The 16,312-nt window shown below is 47.4% G+C and overlaps 3 protein-coding genes across 3 annotated transcripts in view; 1 reads left to right on the forward strand and 2 right to left on the reverse strand.

The window, feature by feature from the left end:
• Positions 1–4,707, reverse strand: part of katnb1 (katanin p80 (WD repeat containing) subunit B 1) — a 10,182-nt gene extending 5,475 nt beyond the window's left edge. The window contains exons 1-11 of the mRNA XM_030414543.1: positions 4,548–4,707; positions 3,185–3,337; positions 2,662–2,792; positions 2,427–2,544; positions 2,020–2,120; positions 1,799–1,840; positions 1,471–1,554; positions 1,168–1,283; positions 542–613; positions 307–457; positions 9–199 (exon numbers count right to left, since the gene is read on the reverse strand). Of these exons, the coding sequence (XP_030270403.1) occupies positions 9–199; positions 307–457; positions 542–613; positions 1,168–1,283; positions 1,471–1,554; positions 1,799–1,840; positions 2,020–2,120; positions 2,427–2,544; positions 2,662–2,792; positions 3,185–3,224 (1,046 nt within the window). The 5' untranslated portion in view covers positions 3,225–3,337; positions 4,548–4,707. The remainder of the gene's footprint in view (positions 1–8; positions 200–306; positions 458–541; positions 614–1,167; positions 1,284–1,470; positions 1,555–1,798; positions 1,841–2,019; positions 2,121–2,426; positions 2,545–2,661; positions 2,793–3,184; positions 3,338–4,547) is intronic.
• A 387-nt stretch (positions 4,708–5,094) lies between these two features.
• On the forward strand, positions 5,095–8,697 carry cog8 (component of oligomeric golgi complex 8). The gene is made up of 5 exons (XM_030414544.1): positions 5,095–5,647; positions 6,285–6,492; positions 6,640–7,464; positions 7,911–8,079; positions 8,300–8,697. Exons 1-5 carry the CDS (start codon positions 5,319–5,321, stop codon positions 8,611–8,613), a joined length of 1,845 nt encoding a protein of 614 aa, XP_030270404.1. The 5' UTR covers positions 5,095–5,318; the 3' UTR covers positions 8,614–8,697.
• A 172-nt stretch (positions 8,698–8,869) lies between these two features.
• On the reverse strand, positions 8,870–16,210 carry nob1 (NIN1 (RPN12) binding protein 1 homolog). The gene is made up of 10 exons (XM_030414545.1): positions 16,088–16,210; positions 15,323–15,455; positions 12,276–12,409; positions 12,003–12,074; positions 11,712–11,846; positions 11,404–11,544; positions 10,539–10,799; positions 10,263–10,360; positions 9,458–9,602; positions 8,870–9,354 (listed from the first exon to the last, which is right to left on the reverse strand). The coding sequence occupies exons 1-10, from the start codon at positions 16,154–16,156 to the stop codon at positions 9,085–9,087; spliced, it is 1,458 nt and encodes a 485-aa protein (XP_030270405.1). The 5' UTR covers positions 16,157–16,210; the 3' UTR covers positions 8,870–9,084.
• Between the last annotated feature and the right edge of the window lie 102 nt (positions 16,211–16,312).

A 16,312-nucleotide genomic window follows, 5' to 3' on the forward strand; every position in this document is an offset into this window, starting at 1 on the left:
TGTCGTACCTCTGAGTGCTGCAGGTGGTTGTGGGTCTCTCGTAGTTCCGGCGAAGTGCGGCTCCTTTAGGATCCTTCGGCTCTGTGAGCGGCTGGTTGTCCTGGATGATTCCCTGGATCACAGAGCTGCCGCTCTTCTTTACCCTCTTCAGATCCACCACGTAGGACGAAACACTGGAGAGCTGGTGAGACACACCGATCTGTGGAGGAGGAGGAGGAGGAGGAGAGGCTTCAGATGCTGTTTGGAGGCTTCATGTAAAGACCTTTTATACAGAACAGGTTTTCTCCTGTAGGTGGCGCTACACACCAGCTGCTGGTTGCACACCGCCAGGTCGGACACTTTCCCCCAGCCCACCGGGACCACGTCGAAGCAGCGATCAGGCTCCCAGCCGAAGACCCGCAGAGAGTCTGTGGCCCCGCTGTACAGACAGCTGCCGTCCTGGCTGAAGCAGATACACCTGAACACACAGAGGTCAGAGGTCAGAGGTCACATGACAGCAACATGCTCCCCAACCTGTTACACTCTGAAGTGAGAAACTCACCTGACTGGACTCGTGTTTCCCTCCATCGAGCCAATCATGGTAAACTTCTCCAGATCCCACAGTTTAACCGTCCTGGAGTCGACAGAGACACACCGTCAAATACTTCCATGTTAATGTTTCATTATTATAACTCCCTCAGAAATGTGTCTTTCTGATGTTATGGTCATGAATCCATATAAACTTCTCTCTGCAGCACTGACGGCTCTGCCACAGTTTGACTGTTGCATCTGGATCAAATAATCAGCAGAAATAAAGTCTGAACAGCAGCTTCAGTGGTTCAACAACAAACAACCACAGATAGAAATTCAGTTTGTGAGCCCTCGTCACAAACACATCAATTACAGTCCCTGAAAAGAAAAGAAGCCAACATGAGTTTCCTCCAGTAGCAGTCAGCTGCTGGGCTTCATCACACAGGAGATGCTAAGCTAGCTGTTTGAAATGTTATCCTTCAGATGAGCACCGGCAGGAGAATCACTGACCCTGCTTCTGACTTAGAACTGAAATTGTGACAGTGCTGGTGGACACTCAGTCACAGTGCTTCAGGATCCTGCCATTGACTCACAGTGAACACACAGTACTGTCTCTCTGACGGACCGTGGAGAGCCGGTTCAGGTGTGGTGTCGTACCTGTCGGAGCTGCCTGATGCCAGCAGGTACTCGTTGGGGTGAAACTGGATGATGTTGACGGCTGCAGTGTGAGATCTGAACTCTGTGATCATCTTGGACTGCATCAGGTCCCACAGCTGACAGAGACCAGAGGAGACATTTATTCCCATATTGTGATTGTTTTGACAGTTATGATGATTACAATGTGATTCATGATCAGTGGGAATAATCCAATTTACATCACTGTTTACATTTTCACTGGAAAACTATTAAAATCCTGACAATCTCAAATTTGTGGCGTCTGCATCGATCATCACATTGTACCTTGACTGTGCCGTCGTCGCTGGCTGAAGCCAACCACTTCCCATCTGGACTGAAGGCCACGCTCCTCACCGCCTGAGTGTGACCCTGCAGCACAAACACAACGTCATCCTCCACACACGCTCACAGCTTTTATTCTGAAATACACCACTGATCCTGTACACACTACAAACTGGAAGCTCTGACGTCCGTCTGAAGTGGGACATGAAATTTACCCACCTTAAATATTGTTAATATATCTTTTAATGTGCTACACACGCACGCACGCACAAACACACACACACACACGCACACACACACACACACACACACACACACACACAGCTCTTACCGTGTACCTGAAGACGTATCCTTTCCTCCGGACGTCCCACAGCTGAAAGACAGAAACCAAAACCACGATCCAATAAGATGAAAACAAGACAGACATAATTCATTCCCGCACTCCTCAAATAAATCATCACAACTACAAACATCAGTCCTGTTGAACACTAAAATAACTTCATTCTCCAGCTGGTCTCCAACAGAAATACACACACCAACACACACACCTACCTTGATGTTTGTGTCCATGGAGCTCGAGGCGAGGAAGTCTCCAAACGGATGGAAGCCCAGACTGGTGATGTTCGCTTTGTGTCCCGTCAGAGTCCTTAAAACTGGAGAAGAAGACAGAGTCACATCGACAGACATCAGGACCGACAGACATCAGGACCGACAGACATCAGGACCGTCAGTCATCAGGACCGTCAGTCATCAGGACCGTCAGTCATCAGGACCGTCAGTCATCAGGACCGACAGTCATCAGGACCGACAGTCATCAGGACCGACAGACATCAGGACCGACAGTCATTAGGACCGACAGTCATCAGGACCGACAGTCATCAGGACCGACAGACATCAGGACCGACAGACACTCTATGAGCACCACGGCTGAATCAGACAAAGAAATAACTGAGTCTCACTCTTTGCAGCCTCCATGTCCCAGACTCGTATCGATCCAGACTGAGAACCAGTGACGATTTGATCCTCTGACACATTGATCTGCACACACTCCACTGGGGTCTTGTGACCAGTCAAACTCTGAAAGACCATCACACACAGTCAGGATACAACGCGGCTGGAAACCTTTCAGACAATGAGCTTCAGATAAACAGACTGTTGTAGAGGTGGTGTTCAGGTCACAATCAGCTGTCTCACCATGATGCAGTTGGCCTTGCTGACAGCCCACAGGTTCACCCTGCAGTCCTCTCCTCCTGTGGCCAGCAGGCGGCCGGAGCTTTTCCCCAGAGCCGAACAGGAAACGCTGCTGGAGTGAGCCTCGAACTCGTCTGTACAACACATGAGGAACACATTTAGATCCACTGCTGGTGTTACTGCAGAGCTGCACTGACTCACAGTGTCTGTGTACTCCAGTACAGTAACTTGTTCATACAGAGACGAGGCAGCGCCACATTCTTCTTTGTGTACTGAGGTTGAAGCTGCAGGATTAAAGCGTTACAGAGCAGAGTACTGCCATTCAGCACACCTGCTCTGTGATTTACAACACTGTCCATAATGTTCAACAAGTCGGACTCAATCGAGAGGTCACGTACAAATGTGAGGTGTCATGAGATGATTCACAGGAAAGAAAATCTAAAAAATGTAGTTCTGCCACAACATCAGCTTCATTTCTATATCTCACTGTTACATCAGCGTTTGGATGAATGGAGGCTGGACTCACGCAGTCGCCATGAGATCTTGGTGGTGTTGGCGGCGGCCATACTGGTCACACTGGTTGGAACCGCTGGTCGACTGCTGAGGTTAATTCATCAAGTTCAGTCAGGATCAGTGAGGACAGACATCAGCTTTACTCTCTGCAATGAGCGTCCTCCTCCTGCAGAGACACAAAACACACGTGATGATACAACACACACACACACACACACACACACACACACACACACACACACACACACACAGCTGCTCTGTTAGCAGAGCGGAGAAAGACTCTTAAGACGAGACACTCGAGAATGTAAATAAAATCCTTTGGACTATTCTGGAAAATCCAACCTGAGTCCTTCACTAGTGAGTCCAGCAGCATTAAAGTGAAACTCTCTTCAAAATGCAACTGAGGCTTTTTATTTGTGATTGTATACGAGTCAAAACTTCATGTAAAAGCATAATTATGATGAAAGAGGCACTTTTAAGATTTACCGGATTTTTGTTTTCAGGTCAAACTCATTTTCAATGGGAGTGCTACGGGCACTTTTACGATAGCATCAAAATCTCTATTTTTAAAACAGTAAGAAGTCTCGACACAACATGAAACTTTGCTGGTAGCATCACCAGGGTCTCTACACATGAACACGAGCATTGACAACATTGTTTGTGTACAAAGAGTTTACTAAAAAGAAGGTTTTTGTTGTTTGTAGGTATTTATCTGATGGATTCGATATCAAAACATGGAAATAAGGATATACAAAATTAGGTAATAACGTTACTTACTAATTACTACGTTACTGGGGTGCTGAACGCAGGTGAGAGCACAGCAGAGAGGATGTAACGTTACTGCTCTACAGACACACCTGAAGTATACACACTACAGTTTGTACTGTACATCAAAACCTGAGAATCTCTAATATCTGAACATATACAGTCACAAATAGTTTTTATTATGATCATGTATGTGATCTTCAGCCTAAACTCAGGTCACTGAATTAACTGTGTAACTGAGGGAAGTGTCGTTTATAATGTAGCTAACTTAAGCTAACTTAATGCTAAGTAACAGTTTAGTAAGCTTATTAAGAAACACCATTAAACTAATTAGTCGAGCGTCACTTTACACGGCAGATTTACTAACGCTAAAAAACAAGAGGCTCAAATTAAGTGAGTGAAAAGAAGCTGAGACAGTGAAGTCAGCTTCCTGAGTTATATTCATTAACAACCATCGACTGTTTTCAGTCAAACAAGACTTAAAGTGTCTGGCTGCGGCCCGGGAGCTGAACACTAGCCAAGGTTAGCTAGCAGTTAACTAATGCCAGTTAGCAAAGGTTAGCTAATTAAGGCTAGTTGTTGTGTGAACGGTGACGTCGCGGTCAGTTTACCTTCGTGTGTCCGCCGCCGTGAATCATGTGAAGCGGCGGGAGGTTAAAGTGTGATCGTGGAGCCGTCTGCAGATAATCTGTCTCAGCAGCTGATGACAACTTGTTGACAGGCTGGCTGCTCCGCGGCTGCAGCTTAGCAACTGAGCGACAAACCTCGACTTCCGCTGACGTCACAACATGACTTTTTCAAAGAAACTTTATTTTACAACAACATTTCACAACAACAACAACAACAACAACAACTGTCCGCTTTTGTTATCTAAAAAACATTTCATTGTCTTTTTATTTATCTGTTGCAACTGCCCATTTACATTTGCTGTTCGTATTTGCACTGTGTTATTTGTTTAATTAAAAATAAAATGTCAGAGTTTGAATATGTTGTTAACTAAGATAGCTAACACACAGTGAAGTTACGTTAAGAGATTCCACAGCCAAGTTTAACAGGACAAACATAATAAAGTCTTCGTGATGTGAAAGAACCGTCTAGTTAATGTGACGATATAAAGTAAAACAGTAGGTGGCGATAACACTGTGTGAAACAGAAGAAGAAGATACAGAAGAAGACGAAGAAGAAGACGAAGAAGAAGAAGTTGGAGGAAGCAGGAAGTGGTTGTCAACACAGGCTGTCCTGCTTGTAAGAGTTTAAAGAACATAATTAACTGTTGACAGTCAGTTCGGTGTGAACCCACCATCACAGTGACCCGTGTTAATGAGTCCGCGTCACTGACGAACCGCCAGCAGCTCCTTCACACCTCACAGCAGCCGTCCAACATGGCGGCGGTAGACGTGGAGGACGAGAGTATTTTAGCGTCGATCTTTAAGGACAGCTTCCCGGACAGCTGGAGGGACAACCCGGACTTCGCGGCCTACCTGTCCGAGCTGAGCTCCTTCGGGGTGGAGAAGCTGAGCCGGGAGCCGGAGCGGCTGGCGGAGGAGCGGGCTCAGATCCTGCAGCAGACCCGGGAGCTGGCCTTCTCCAACTACCAGACCTTCATCCGCACCGCAGACTGCACCGAGCACATCTACCGGGACTTCGGCCGGGTGGAGAGCAGCGTGTCCCGGCTGCTGGACAAGCTGCCCAGCTTCGGGGAAAAATGCAGGTCAGTGCCGCTCAGAGACGGAGAGCCCCGGGGCCCCTGGACCGTCAGGGGACCCAGAGAGTCCGGGTCCAGGTCCGGGTCCAGGTCCGGGTCCAGCTGCTTCAACACATCTGTTTGTCTGTTAATATTGAAACTAATGAAGTCAGTGAAGTCAGTGATTTACCTGAAGTCTATGATGGGGTGTTACAGTCACAGCTGCATGCTGCGACATCAGTAAAGCTGGAGTCAACAGTTAGTGAACTCAGAGTCCAAACCCATCATCATCATCATCATCATCATCATGTACCACAGTAAATAGAGTGTTCGACAAAAGAAGAAATCAGAAGATGAAACTAATTTCTGTGATTATGTGATGAACATTTTTCATGATTTTACTGACGATCAATTTCTCATGAAAATAATCTGCAGATGAATCAATAATGAAAACAATTCTAGTTTAATGTTAATGTGACTGCTGAAAACTAAGAAGTGTTTTTGATGATTGATTAATCTGAGTCAGCTTCAAAGTCTCTCGTGTGATCAACATTCCTGATGAACAGACTCCGAGCTGCTTCAGTCCACACGTATTGATCCAGACTGAGTCGCTGATCAGGACACAGAATAAAGAGTCACATGCTGCTGATGTGTTTGTGTTCAGGGGCTTCATGAAGGAGGCGGAGGAGATTGGAGCGAGCCGCCGGATGAACAGCCTCACGTTGAACCGCCACACTGAGATCTTGGAGATCCTGGAGATCCCTCAGCTGATGGACACCTGCGTCCGCAACGGATACTACGAGGAGGCTCTGGAGCTGGCGGCGTACGTCAAGAGGCTGGAGAAGAAACACTCGTGTCTGCCCGTCATACAGGTGAGTCAACATGAACATGAGGTGTTTAACATCCAGACTGGATGAGAAAGTGACTTTCACAGGATGATTCAATCAATTTATCGATGATGAGAATAGTTGCAGATTAATGTTGTTGACGATTAACCGACAGACGTGTTTCGCCCTCAGGGGATCGTGCGTGAGGTGCGTCAGTCGACTCAGCTGATGCTCAACCAGCTGCTGCAGCAGCTGCGCAGTAACTCGCAGCTTCCTGTCTGCCTGCGTGTGATTGGCTACCTGCGGAGGATGGACGTGTTCACGGAGGCGGAGCTGCGAGTGAAGTTCCTGCAGGCTCGTGGCACCTGGCTGCACTCGATCCTCGCCGCCATCTCTGAAGATGACCCTTACTTCCACATCACCAAAACCATCGAGGCCTGCAGAGTCCACCTGTTCGACATCATCACGCAGTACAGAGCCATCTTCTCTGACGAGGACCCGCTGGTGCCGCCCGCCGGTGGGCAGGTGGCGGTGAACGAAGCCGCCATCTTCCATGGTTGGGTGGTGCAGAAGGTGGCGGAGTTCCTGGAGACTTTAGAGAGGGACCTGCAGCGGGGTGTGGGGGGGCGCCTGGACTCCCTCCTGGGTCAGTGCATGTACTTCGGCCTGTCCTTCAGCCGGGTCGGGGCGGACTTCCGCGGACAGCTGGCGCCCATGTTCCAGCGGGTGGCGGCGGAAACGTTCCGCGGAGCCGTGCAGGAGGCGGTGGAGAAGTTCCAGGAGGACATGAACCTGTACACGCTCATCGCCCTGCCCTCGGTGCTGGGCGGGACCATCCCCCCCTCGGCCCCCAGCACCCAGCCCGGCACCCTGCAGCCCCCCATGTCCCTGCTGGACTTCCAGCCGCTGGCCTGCTTCCTCAACAACATCCTGACCGCCTTCAACGACCTGCGGCTCTGCTGCCCCGTCGGTCTCGCTCAGGACGTCACCAGATGTCTGGAAGACGCCCTGAAGAAGGTGAGCAGAGGTTCTGTTCGTCACAACGACCCGAAGTGACGTCAAGTTGAAAAGAAACAAATCCGAACATTTAAGAAGAATCTTAGCTTAAAGTATTAATCAAGGACCAAAATAGATCAAACTAACTTTCTATTGATAAACCTCCAAACAACTAAATGGATCAAAACAAACAGTTTAGATTTTACATTTAACAGTATATTTAATATTGATTACATTTATCTGTAGTTAATATTTCAAGCACCTCATGCAGACGTTCTGGAGCCCACAGAAGGTTCCGGGTGTTCTGCAGACTTGATTGTAAATCCGGACCGTCTTCAGAACCAGTAGACTGCAGCCAGAGAGATCCAGACATCTAAACTGGGCCGGGCTTCAGTGTTGTCGGTCTGTCAGGTGGACCCGGCCCGTCTGTACTGCTTGTCATCAGTGTTAATTGGTGTCGTTTCCAGGTGACCCGTCAGATTCTGGTGTTTCACCGGGCCGAGGAGTCGGCCTTCAGCAGCAGAGAGAAGGAGCTGTTCGATCAGTTCTGCTGTTCGTACGCGGACGACCTGCTGCCGTTCCTCAACCGCTGCCTGCAGGTTCTGTTTCCTCCGGCTCAGCTGGCTCTGGTTCTGGGTGAGCATCCTTTTCTCTTGTCGCTTTTAAATCTGTGTAAGTGTTTCCACAGAACTCCTGAATGGAGGTGACCCGTCTATGGTCCGTTCAGTATTCAACACCGTCAGCAATCAACCAAGACAAAGTCTTACAGTCTGTGTTCTTGCCGTCAGACCCGGTTCCTCTCAGTCTCAGAGTTTATATGTTGGGATGATTGAAGCTGTTCTGTGGTGTTCTGCAGGTGTTCCTCCGACCCAGCTGCACAGGTACGGCAGTCTGGGCTGCGTGGACCTGGCTGCGGTCCTGGAGCCGCTGGACTTCCTGCTTCCGCAGCGAGAGGCGGTACCACCAGCATCAGAGCCGGAGCTCGACATCAGCGGCGAACTGAGCAGCCTGACGTTTGAGCCGCAGCTCACAGAACCAGAAACGGATCCTGACCTCTCACTGGACCCAGCACAGACCCAGTCTGGTATCACAGACTCTGAAGTGACGGAGCCGAGGTCCGAGGAACCAGATGAAGAGACGATACAGGACGAAGAGTTTTCTTTGGACTAACAGACTGAGGTTCTGTGGGCTGCTGGGGAAGTTAGAATCACTTTGGACTTTGGTGATGGATCTAAATTAAACACATTAACTCTTCTTGGCTGCTCTGATTCTTCTTTCTAAGGTTCAGGATGATCGAAACTGACTCAACAAAGAAAACAGGACGTGATGTCGACGTCTCAGAAGAGAAAATAATCTGAGAATCAAACGTGTCCAAACATCCAAATAATGAAACAATAAATCACAAATAACAAAATAAAATAACAGCTGCAGTGGGTTTTAAAATTTATTAGGGCAAATAAAGATACATAATCAGAGTCAACGTGAGGAGAGGGAAGAAGAGAGTATTTAAAGGAGCAGACTGCTGTTTCTGCACATTAACCTGCAGTACGTAAACAAACATGCTAAAACACTGAACGCTCCTTTAATTGTGTAAGTCAGTCTGATGTGGAGTTCTCATGAGTCCAAACGTCCGTCTGCTCTTCACTTGTTCTTCACAAACTTCTTGCGGGAGGCATTGGGGTTGGCTCGTCTGCGGCCGCCGCCACACTGACCGTCTCTGATCTGGAGGTTGGCGGCTCGACTGTAGATATCGTTCTGACAGAACGGTGACGCTCCGGCCACGTAGTCCGGGTTGAACACGTCGGTCTTCTGACGAGCTTTACGAGAGAGTCTCTGCTGGGGGAAACGCTGGTCCTCCACCAGGTGGGGGTTCTGGGCGTGTTTCCCTCCCTGAGGCAGCGGCAGCGTGTGCTGAAACACCAGAGAGAGTTCATCATGCTGCAGAACAAACTGCACCAGACGCTAAGAGCAGGATTATTCTATATTTTTGTGTTTTTTTGTGTCTCTCTCTCACCTTCAGCCCTTTGGGGTTCAGCACTTTGGGGTTTTTAGAGAAGTGCATCTGCACGCTGCCGTCCTCGCTGACGGTCACGGCCAGTTTCTTCAGAGTTCTGTTCCCGCAGTGAGAACAGAACACTCTGTTCATGTTGCTCGTTGTCCTGAAATTAAAACATTCACTTTACAATAAATACTAATAACATAATTAATAGTGGCAATATTTAACTTTAAACTCGACAGTATCTGCAGCTCCATCAGTCCTCCAACACTCCGGTCCAGTGATGGATTCATGAAACTCAGTTAACAGTCCAGCAGCTGTTCCTCAGGTCAAACTGAGCCTCACGCTAACGGCACCAAGTTTAGCTTCATCATCACAAAGAGTTCTGACAGATGTTGGTCAGCACTTACAGCCACTAACTGCAGCCAAGATACAGTAACACACTAATATCTGACCGGATCACAGAGACAATGATGATGATCTGGAAGAATTTACATTATATGCCACTAAAATGGCACAATATGCTCACAACAGTTTGACTAAATAAGGTCAGTTAGCTTAGCATGATCAGGGAGTTTCCTGTAATTATAAGGTGTATAAAACTTTCTTCTGGATTCAGACACAAAACTTTAACATTTACAAACTGTCTGCTCGTCGTTGTGTTACAGTGACTTCCTGTTTACATAACTGAGTGGACAGATGTTTCCTAGCAACAGATTCACACATTAGTGTCTTTAACAGCAATGATGGAAGGATGGAGAGGAGCCGCTGTGTTTTGGTCCTCCTCTCTAGAGGATGAACCCTCTTCATCAGACTGACTCACTTGAAGCAGGCGTGACATCTCAGGATGTAGTTCCTCGCCTGTTTGATCACCATCCCGTTCACAGACAGAACATGAAGTCCCATCTGAATCAGAACGTTCTGGAAAGACAAGAACGATCAAAGAATTATCTCATTGTCAGAAAACAAATCTGCAACTATTTCACTGACTGATTAATCTCAGTTTAAATAAAAACATTAGCTGGATTTCTCCTCGTCGTTAACCAACGTTCAAACTGAAGTCTTGTTTCCAGGTGACATCACTGACAGCGTCCGTTACCTGCATGGCGAAGTCCGTCGTCAGACATCCAACTTTAACATCAGCAGGAGCCGTCCAATCAGCCGAGTCCATCTTCACCTGTTTGATGTTACTGGGAGTGATCCAACCACCTCCATCATCATCATCATCATCCTCCTCCTCCTCCTCTTCATCGTCTCCAGGCTCGTTCTCCTTGTCCTCGTCGTCTGATTGGTCCTCTGGCTCGTCTGTCTGCAGTGATGTGTCTGACATGCTCTCTGATAATGACATGCCGTCGACTTTCTGTAATCACACAAACAAATGACATCACCATCACTGTCAGCCAATCAAGGTCCAGGACGCATGGCAGTGAAGATCTCAGTATGATTGAAAGGAGACTCAAACTGTTAAGAAGCTAACGCTGATGTTAGCCTGTTGGAGAAGCTAACGCTGATGTTAGCCTGTTGGAGCAGCTAACGCTGATGTTAGCCTGTTGGAGAAGCTAACGCTGATGTTAGCCTGTTGGAGAAGCTAACGCTGATGTTAGCCTGTTGGAGAAGCTAACGCTGATGTTAGCCTGTTGGAGAAGCTAACGCTGATGTTAGCCTGTTGGAGAAGCTAACGCTGATGTTAGCCTGTTGGAGAAGCTAACGCTGATGTTAGCCTGTTGGAGCAGCTAACGCTGATGTTAGCCTGTTGGAGAAGCTAACGCTGATGTTAGCCTGTTGGAGAAGCTAATTCTTTGCAGCAGACTTTAGGGTCCGGATGGTCACAAAAAAAACAGTTTCTCTACTTGTATTTATAAAAATAATTTAAATCTACATCCAGCTGTTAGTAAGATAGTGTGACCCAGCTGTTGTGTGTGTCCACCTGCTGAATATTCGCTCTGAATGGTTCCTGAACTCACCAGTAAATCCAGCAGGCTGTCGTCGATGGACGGCGGCGGCTCTCTCCAGAAGTGGAAGCTGTTAAACTCGTCGCTGTCGGCAGTCGTCTGTGTGTCCGTCTGTTTCTGTTTGTTCTTTGAATTTAAAACCTCCACCGGATCCTGCAGGAACAAACACCACCAGAGGTTTGTAGAGATAAAAAACAAACTTTCCATCAGTAGATTATCTTGTCATAGAAGCTAACACTCATGTTAGCTCGTTGGAGGAGCTAATACAGATGTTAGACAGCAGAGTAGCTAACACTGAAGTTAGCCTGTGTTAGCCTCACCAGTAAATCCAGCAGGTCGCTGTCGAGGGACGGCAGCGGCTCTCTCCAGAAGTGGAAGCTGTTGAACTTGTTATTGTCGGCAGGTTCTGACGTCTCCGTCTGAATTTGTCGGACGTTCGAAGTGTCCACCGGCTTCTAAACAACAACCAGGAAATAAATCAACTGATAAATGTCCTGCAGATGTTTTAGGCTCCATTATAACACTAGACAGATTCTGATTACACTCCGTAAGATGCTTTTTAATGATGAACTGACAGATGTGAAGACGTCTAACGATCATCTGTGTGATACCTTGGAGGGGAAGTGGAATCCTGCAACATTGACCGGAGTCTCTGGGTGTCGCTGTGTGCTCTGAACATGAACCTGAAACAGAAGATCCAGATGTTACTGTGACCAAACCACACAGTCAGCCTGCTGAACTACGCTGTGTTTAGCTTAGCTTAGCATAAAGCTCAGTAAGCAAGACCATAAAACATACACACTGTCAGTACCAGATCCGTTCTACAAGCGATCAGCTGGGACGGGTCGGGTACAAACAGTGAAAGTTGTCTTCTGATCAGGTACCTTGACCTCCGGCTCTTTCTTCAGGTGTTGTGAGCCGACGTGCTCGAGCTCCAGCTGGTAGGTCAGAGCCAGGACCTTAATGTCTGTGGCTGAAAGACTCGGGTAATCTCCCGTCTTCTTGGAGAACTCCGTCACTGAGGGAACACAAACGACAAAGAGCTCAGACTGCAGAACTAAACCTGATGAAGGTCAGGATGTTTACAGAGGACAGGTGAGGAGGACAGGTGAGGAATACAGGTGAGGAGGACAGGTGAGGAGGACAGGTGAGGAGGACAGGTGAGGAATACAGGTGAGGAGGACAGGTGAGGAGGACAGGTGAGGAGGACAGGAGGGAGGACAGGAGGGAGGACAGGTGGGAGGACAGGTGAGGAATACAGGTGAGGAGGACAGGTGAGGAGGACAGGTGAGGAATACAGGTGAGGAATACAGGTGAGGAATACAGGTGAGGAGGACAGGTGAGGAATACAGGTGAGGAGGACAGGTGAGGAGGACAGGTGAGGAGGACAGGTGAGGAGGACAGGTGAGGAATACAGGTGAGGAGGACAGGTGAGGAGGACAGGTGAGGAGGCGCGTCACAGCATTATTTATCACTTTATTACACAGGCTGAAAGATAACCTGGGAAAAGTATTTAAAGGATTCAGATTTACTGAATATCACTGAACATTAAGACCACAACCTGATGTGTTCAGGGTCAGGTTAGTTTACCAGTCTGATGTGTTCAGGGTCAGGTTAGTTTACCCAGTCTGATGTGTTCAGGGTCAGGTTAGTTTACCCAGTCTGATGTGTTCAGGGTCAGGTTAGTTTACCGGTCTGATGTGTTCAGGGTCAGGTTAGTTTACCAGTCTGATGTGTTCAGGGTCAGGTTAGTTTACCCAGTCTGATGTGTTCAGGGTCAAGTTAGTTTACCCAGTCTGATGTGTTCAGGGTCAGGTTAGTTTACCCAGTCTGATGTGTTCAGGGTCAGGTTAGTTTACCCAGTCTGATGTGTTCAGGGTCAGGTTAGTTACCAGTCTGATGTGTTAGGGTCAGGTTAGTTTACCAGTCTGATGTGTTCAGGGTCAGGTTAGTTTACCCAGTCTGATGTGTTCAGGGTCAGGTTAGTTTACCCAGTCTGATGTGTTCAGGGTCAGGTTAGTTTCCCAGTCTGATGTGTTCAGGGTCAGGTTAGTTTACCCAGTCTGATGTGTTCAGGGTCAGGTTAGTTTACCAGTCTGATGTGTTCAGGGTCAGGTTAGTTTACCCAGTCTGATGTGTTCAGGGTCAGGTTAGTTTACCGGTCTGATGTGTTCAGGGTCAGGTTAGTTTACCGGTCTGATGTGTTCAGGGTCAGGTTAGTTTACCGGTCTGATGTGTTCAGGGTCAGGTTAGTTTACCCGGTCTGATGTGTTCAGGGTCAGGTTAGTTTACCCGGTCTGATGTGTTCAGGGTCAGGTTAGTTTCCCAGTCTGATGTGTTCAGGGTCAGGTTAGTTTACCCAGTCTAATGTGTTCAGGGTCAGGTTAGTTTCCCAGTCTGATGTGTTCAGGGTCAGGTTAGTTTACCCAGTCTGATGTGTTCAGGGTCAGGTTAGTTTACCCAGTCTGATGTGTTCAGGGTCAGGTTAGTTTCCCAGTCTGATGTGTTCAGGGTCAGGTTAGTTTACCAGTCTGATGTGTTCAGGGTCAGGTTAGTTTACCAGTCTGATGTGTTCAGGGTCAGGTTAGTTTACCAGTCTGATGTGTTCAGGGTCAGGTTAGTTTACCCAGTCTGATGTGTTCAGGGTCAGGTTAGTTTACCAGTCTGATGTGTTCAGGGTCAGGTTAGTTTACCAGTCTGATGTGTTCAGGGTCAGGTTAGTTTACCCAGTCTGATGTGTTCAGGGTCAGGTTAGTTTACCGGTCTGATGTGTTCAGGGTCAGGTTAGTTTACCCAGTCTGATGTGTTCAGGGTCAGGTTAGTTTACCCAGTCTGATGTGTTCAGGGTCAGGTTAGTTTACCAGTCTGATGTGTTCAGGGTCAGGTTAGTTTACCGGTCTGATGTGTTCAGGGTCAGGTTAGTTTACCGGTCTGATGTGTGGTTCAGGTAGGTCAGGTTAGTTTACCGGTCTGATGTGTTCAGGGTCAGGTTAGTTTACCGGTCTGATGTGTTCAGGGTCAGGTTAGTTTACCGGTCTGATGTGTTCAGGGTCAGGTTAGTTTACCAGTCTGATGTGTTCAGGGTCAGGTTAGTTTACCCAGTCTGATGTGTTCAGGGTCAGGTTAGTTTACCCAGTCTGATGTGTTCAGGGTCAGGTTAGTTTACCAGTCTGATGTGTTCAGGGTCAGGTTAGTTTACCAGTCTGATGTGTTCAGGGTCAGGTTAGTTTACCAGTCTGATGTGTTCAGGGTCAGGTTAGTTTACCAGTCTGATGTGTCCAGGGTCAGGTTAGTTACCCAGTCTGATGTGTTCAGGGTCAGGTTAGTTTACCAGTCTGATGTGTTCAGGGTCAGGTTAGTTTACCAGTCTGATGTGTTCAGGGTCAGGTTAGTTTACCCAGTCTGATGTGTTCAGGGTCAGGTTAGTTTACCCAGTCTGATGTGTTCAGGGTCAGGTTAGTTTACCAGTCTGATGTGTTCAGGGTCAGGTTAGTTTACCAGTCTGATGTGTTCAGGGTCAGGTTAGTTTACCCAGTCTGATGTGTTCAGGGTCAGGTTAGTTTACCGGTCTGATGTGTTCAGGGTCAGGTTAGTTTACCGGTCTGATGTGTTCAGGGTCAGGTTAGTTTACCGGTCTGATGTGTTCAGGGTCAGGTTAGTTTACCGGTCTGATGTGTTCAGGGTCAGGTTAGTTTACCGGTCTGATGTGTTCAGGGGTCAGGTTAGTTTACCGGTCTGATGTGTTCAGGGTCAGGTTAGTTTACCAGTCTGATGTGTTCAGGGTCAGGTTAGTTTACCAGTCTGATGTGTTCAGGGTCAGGTTAGTTTACCCAGTCTGATGTGTTCAGGGTCAAGTTAGTTTACCCAGTCTGATGTGTTCAGGGTCAGGTTAGTTTACCAGTCTGATGTGTTCAGGGTCAGGTTAGTTTACCCAGTCTGATGTGTTCAGGACGTGGTTCTACAAAGTTCAGCTGGTACGGCAGGAAGGCCAGACTCCTCCTGGTGGGTTTGTCTCTGATCTCGCCCACCACATCTTTCAGTGTGTAGATGTTCCTGCCGATGTCCTGCAACACACACACACACAACGTGTTCGTCACACGACTCACTTCAACGTATCTGTGAATAAACTCCTTACTGTCTCACTGATACCACATCCTGTCAATATCTGGTTGAATAAGTATAACCCATAAAATATCAAATGTCTTTTATATAACAAACAAATTAAAGCTTTAAGTAACTTCTGTATTTTATCACCTTTATCAATTATTCAAGCTGTTTGTGTCAAAGTGAAGAAACAACACATCAGTATCGGAAACACGTAAATTAATAACAATAATATTTAACAGTCATTACACTTATAGAAATGAGGTAAATGTAAGCAAGTTTAAACATCTTTAATCTCTCACATCACTTCTCAGCTGATGAGCGGATCGATGATCATCGATGACGTTTTAATATCTGTTATAAATATAAACCTTAGTTCTGACGGGAGATTATGACCTGTGATTCTTAATAAGACCAGAATTTAATGTCTCACTTTGTATTAATCAGCAGGTCTGTGATGAGCTGAGGCCTCGCGACACTGCGCCTCTCTACAGCCTGACCTGCTGACGTCACTGAGAGCTAACAAGCTAACTGTCGACTAGCTTATTTAATAAAAACTGTATTTTCGGTTGGAAGATGAATAAAGTCTCACCTGGAGAGGAGCTCGCTTTAAAAACGCTCCTGCGTCTGCGACAACATGCTCCACCGAGGTAGCCGCCATGTTGGATATCTGACAGTAACTGGGCCGACCAATCAGAAGAGCGGAAACACTCACGTGACATAAAGAAACCAGCGGAGCTTCGCGTCTGTCGGACATTTTAAACCTCCATTAACTCTTAACTTAAAAACATGTAAAGCTGTCTGATGTTAACGGAGC

Source organism: Sparus aurata, chromosome 4, assembly GCF_900880675.1.
Source record: "Sparus aurata chromosome 4, fSpaAur1.1, whole genome shotgun sequence".
Taxonomy (NCBI): Eukaryota; Metazoa; Chordata; class Actinopteri; order Spariformes; family Sparidae; genus Sparus; species Sparus aurata.

Excerpts from the sequence above, each read along its gene's own strand:
- cog8 (XM_030414544.1), top strand. The coding sequence starts at position 5,319 with ATGGCGGCGGTAGACGTGGAGGACGAGAGTATTTTAGCGTCGATCTTT. Across the intron at positions 5,648-6,284 it reads AGCTTCGGGGAAAAATGCAG|GGGCTTCATGAAGGAGGCGG; the intron begins GTCAGTGCCGCT and ends GTTTGTGTTCAG. Across the intron at positions 8,080-8,299 it reads TCAGCTGGCTCTGGTTCTGG|GTGTTCCTCCGACCCAGCTG; the intron begins GTGAGCATCCTT and ends GGTGTTCTGCAG.
- nob1 (XM_030414545.1), bottom strand. The coding sequence starts at position 16,156 with ATGGCGGCTACCTCGGTGGAGCATGTTGTCGCAGACGCAGGAGCGTTT. Across the intron at positions 11,545-11,711 it reads GCGACCTGCTGGATTTACTG|GATCCGGTGGAGGTTTTAAA; the intron begins GTGAGGCTAACA and ends TTGTTCCTGCAG. Across the intron at positions 9,603-10,262 it reads AGATGTCACGCCTGCTTCAA|GACAACGAGCAACATGAACA; the intron begins GTGAGTCAGTCT and ends TTTTAATTTCAG.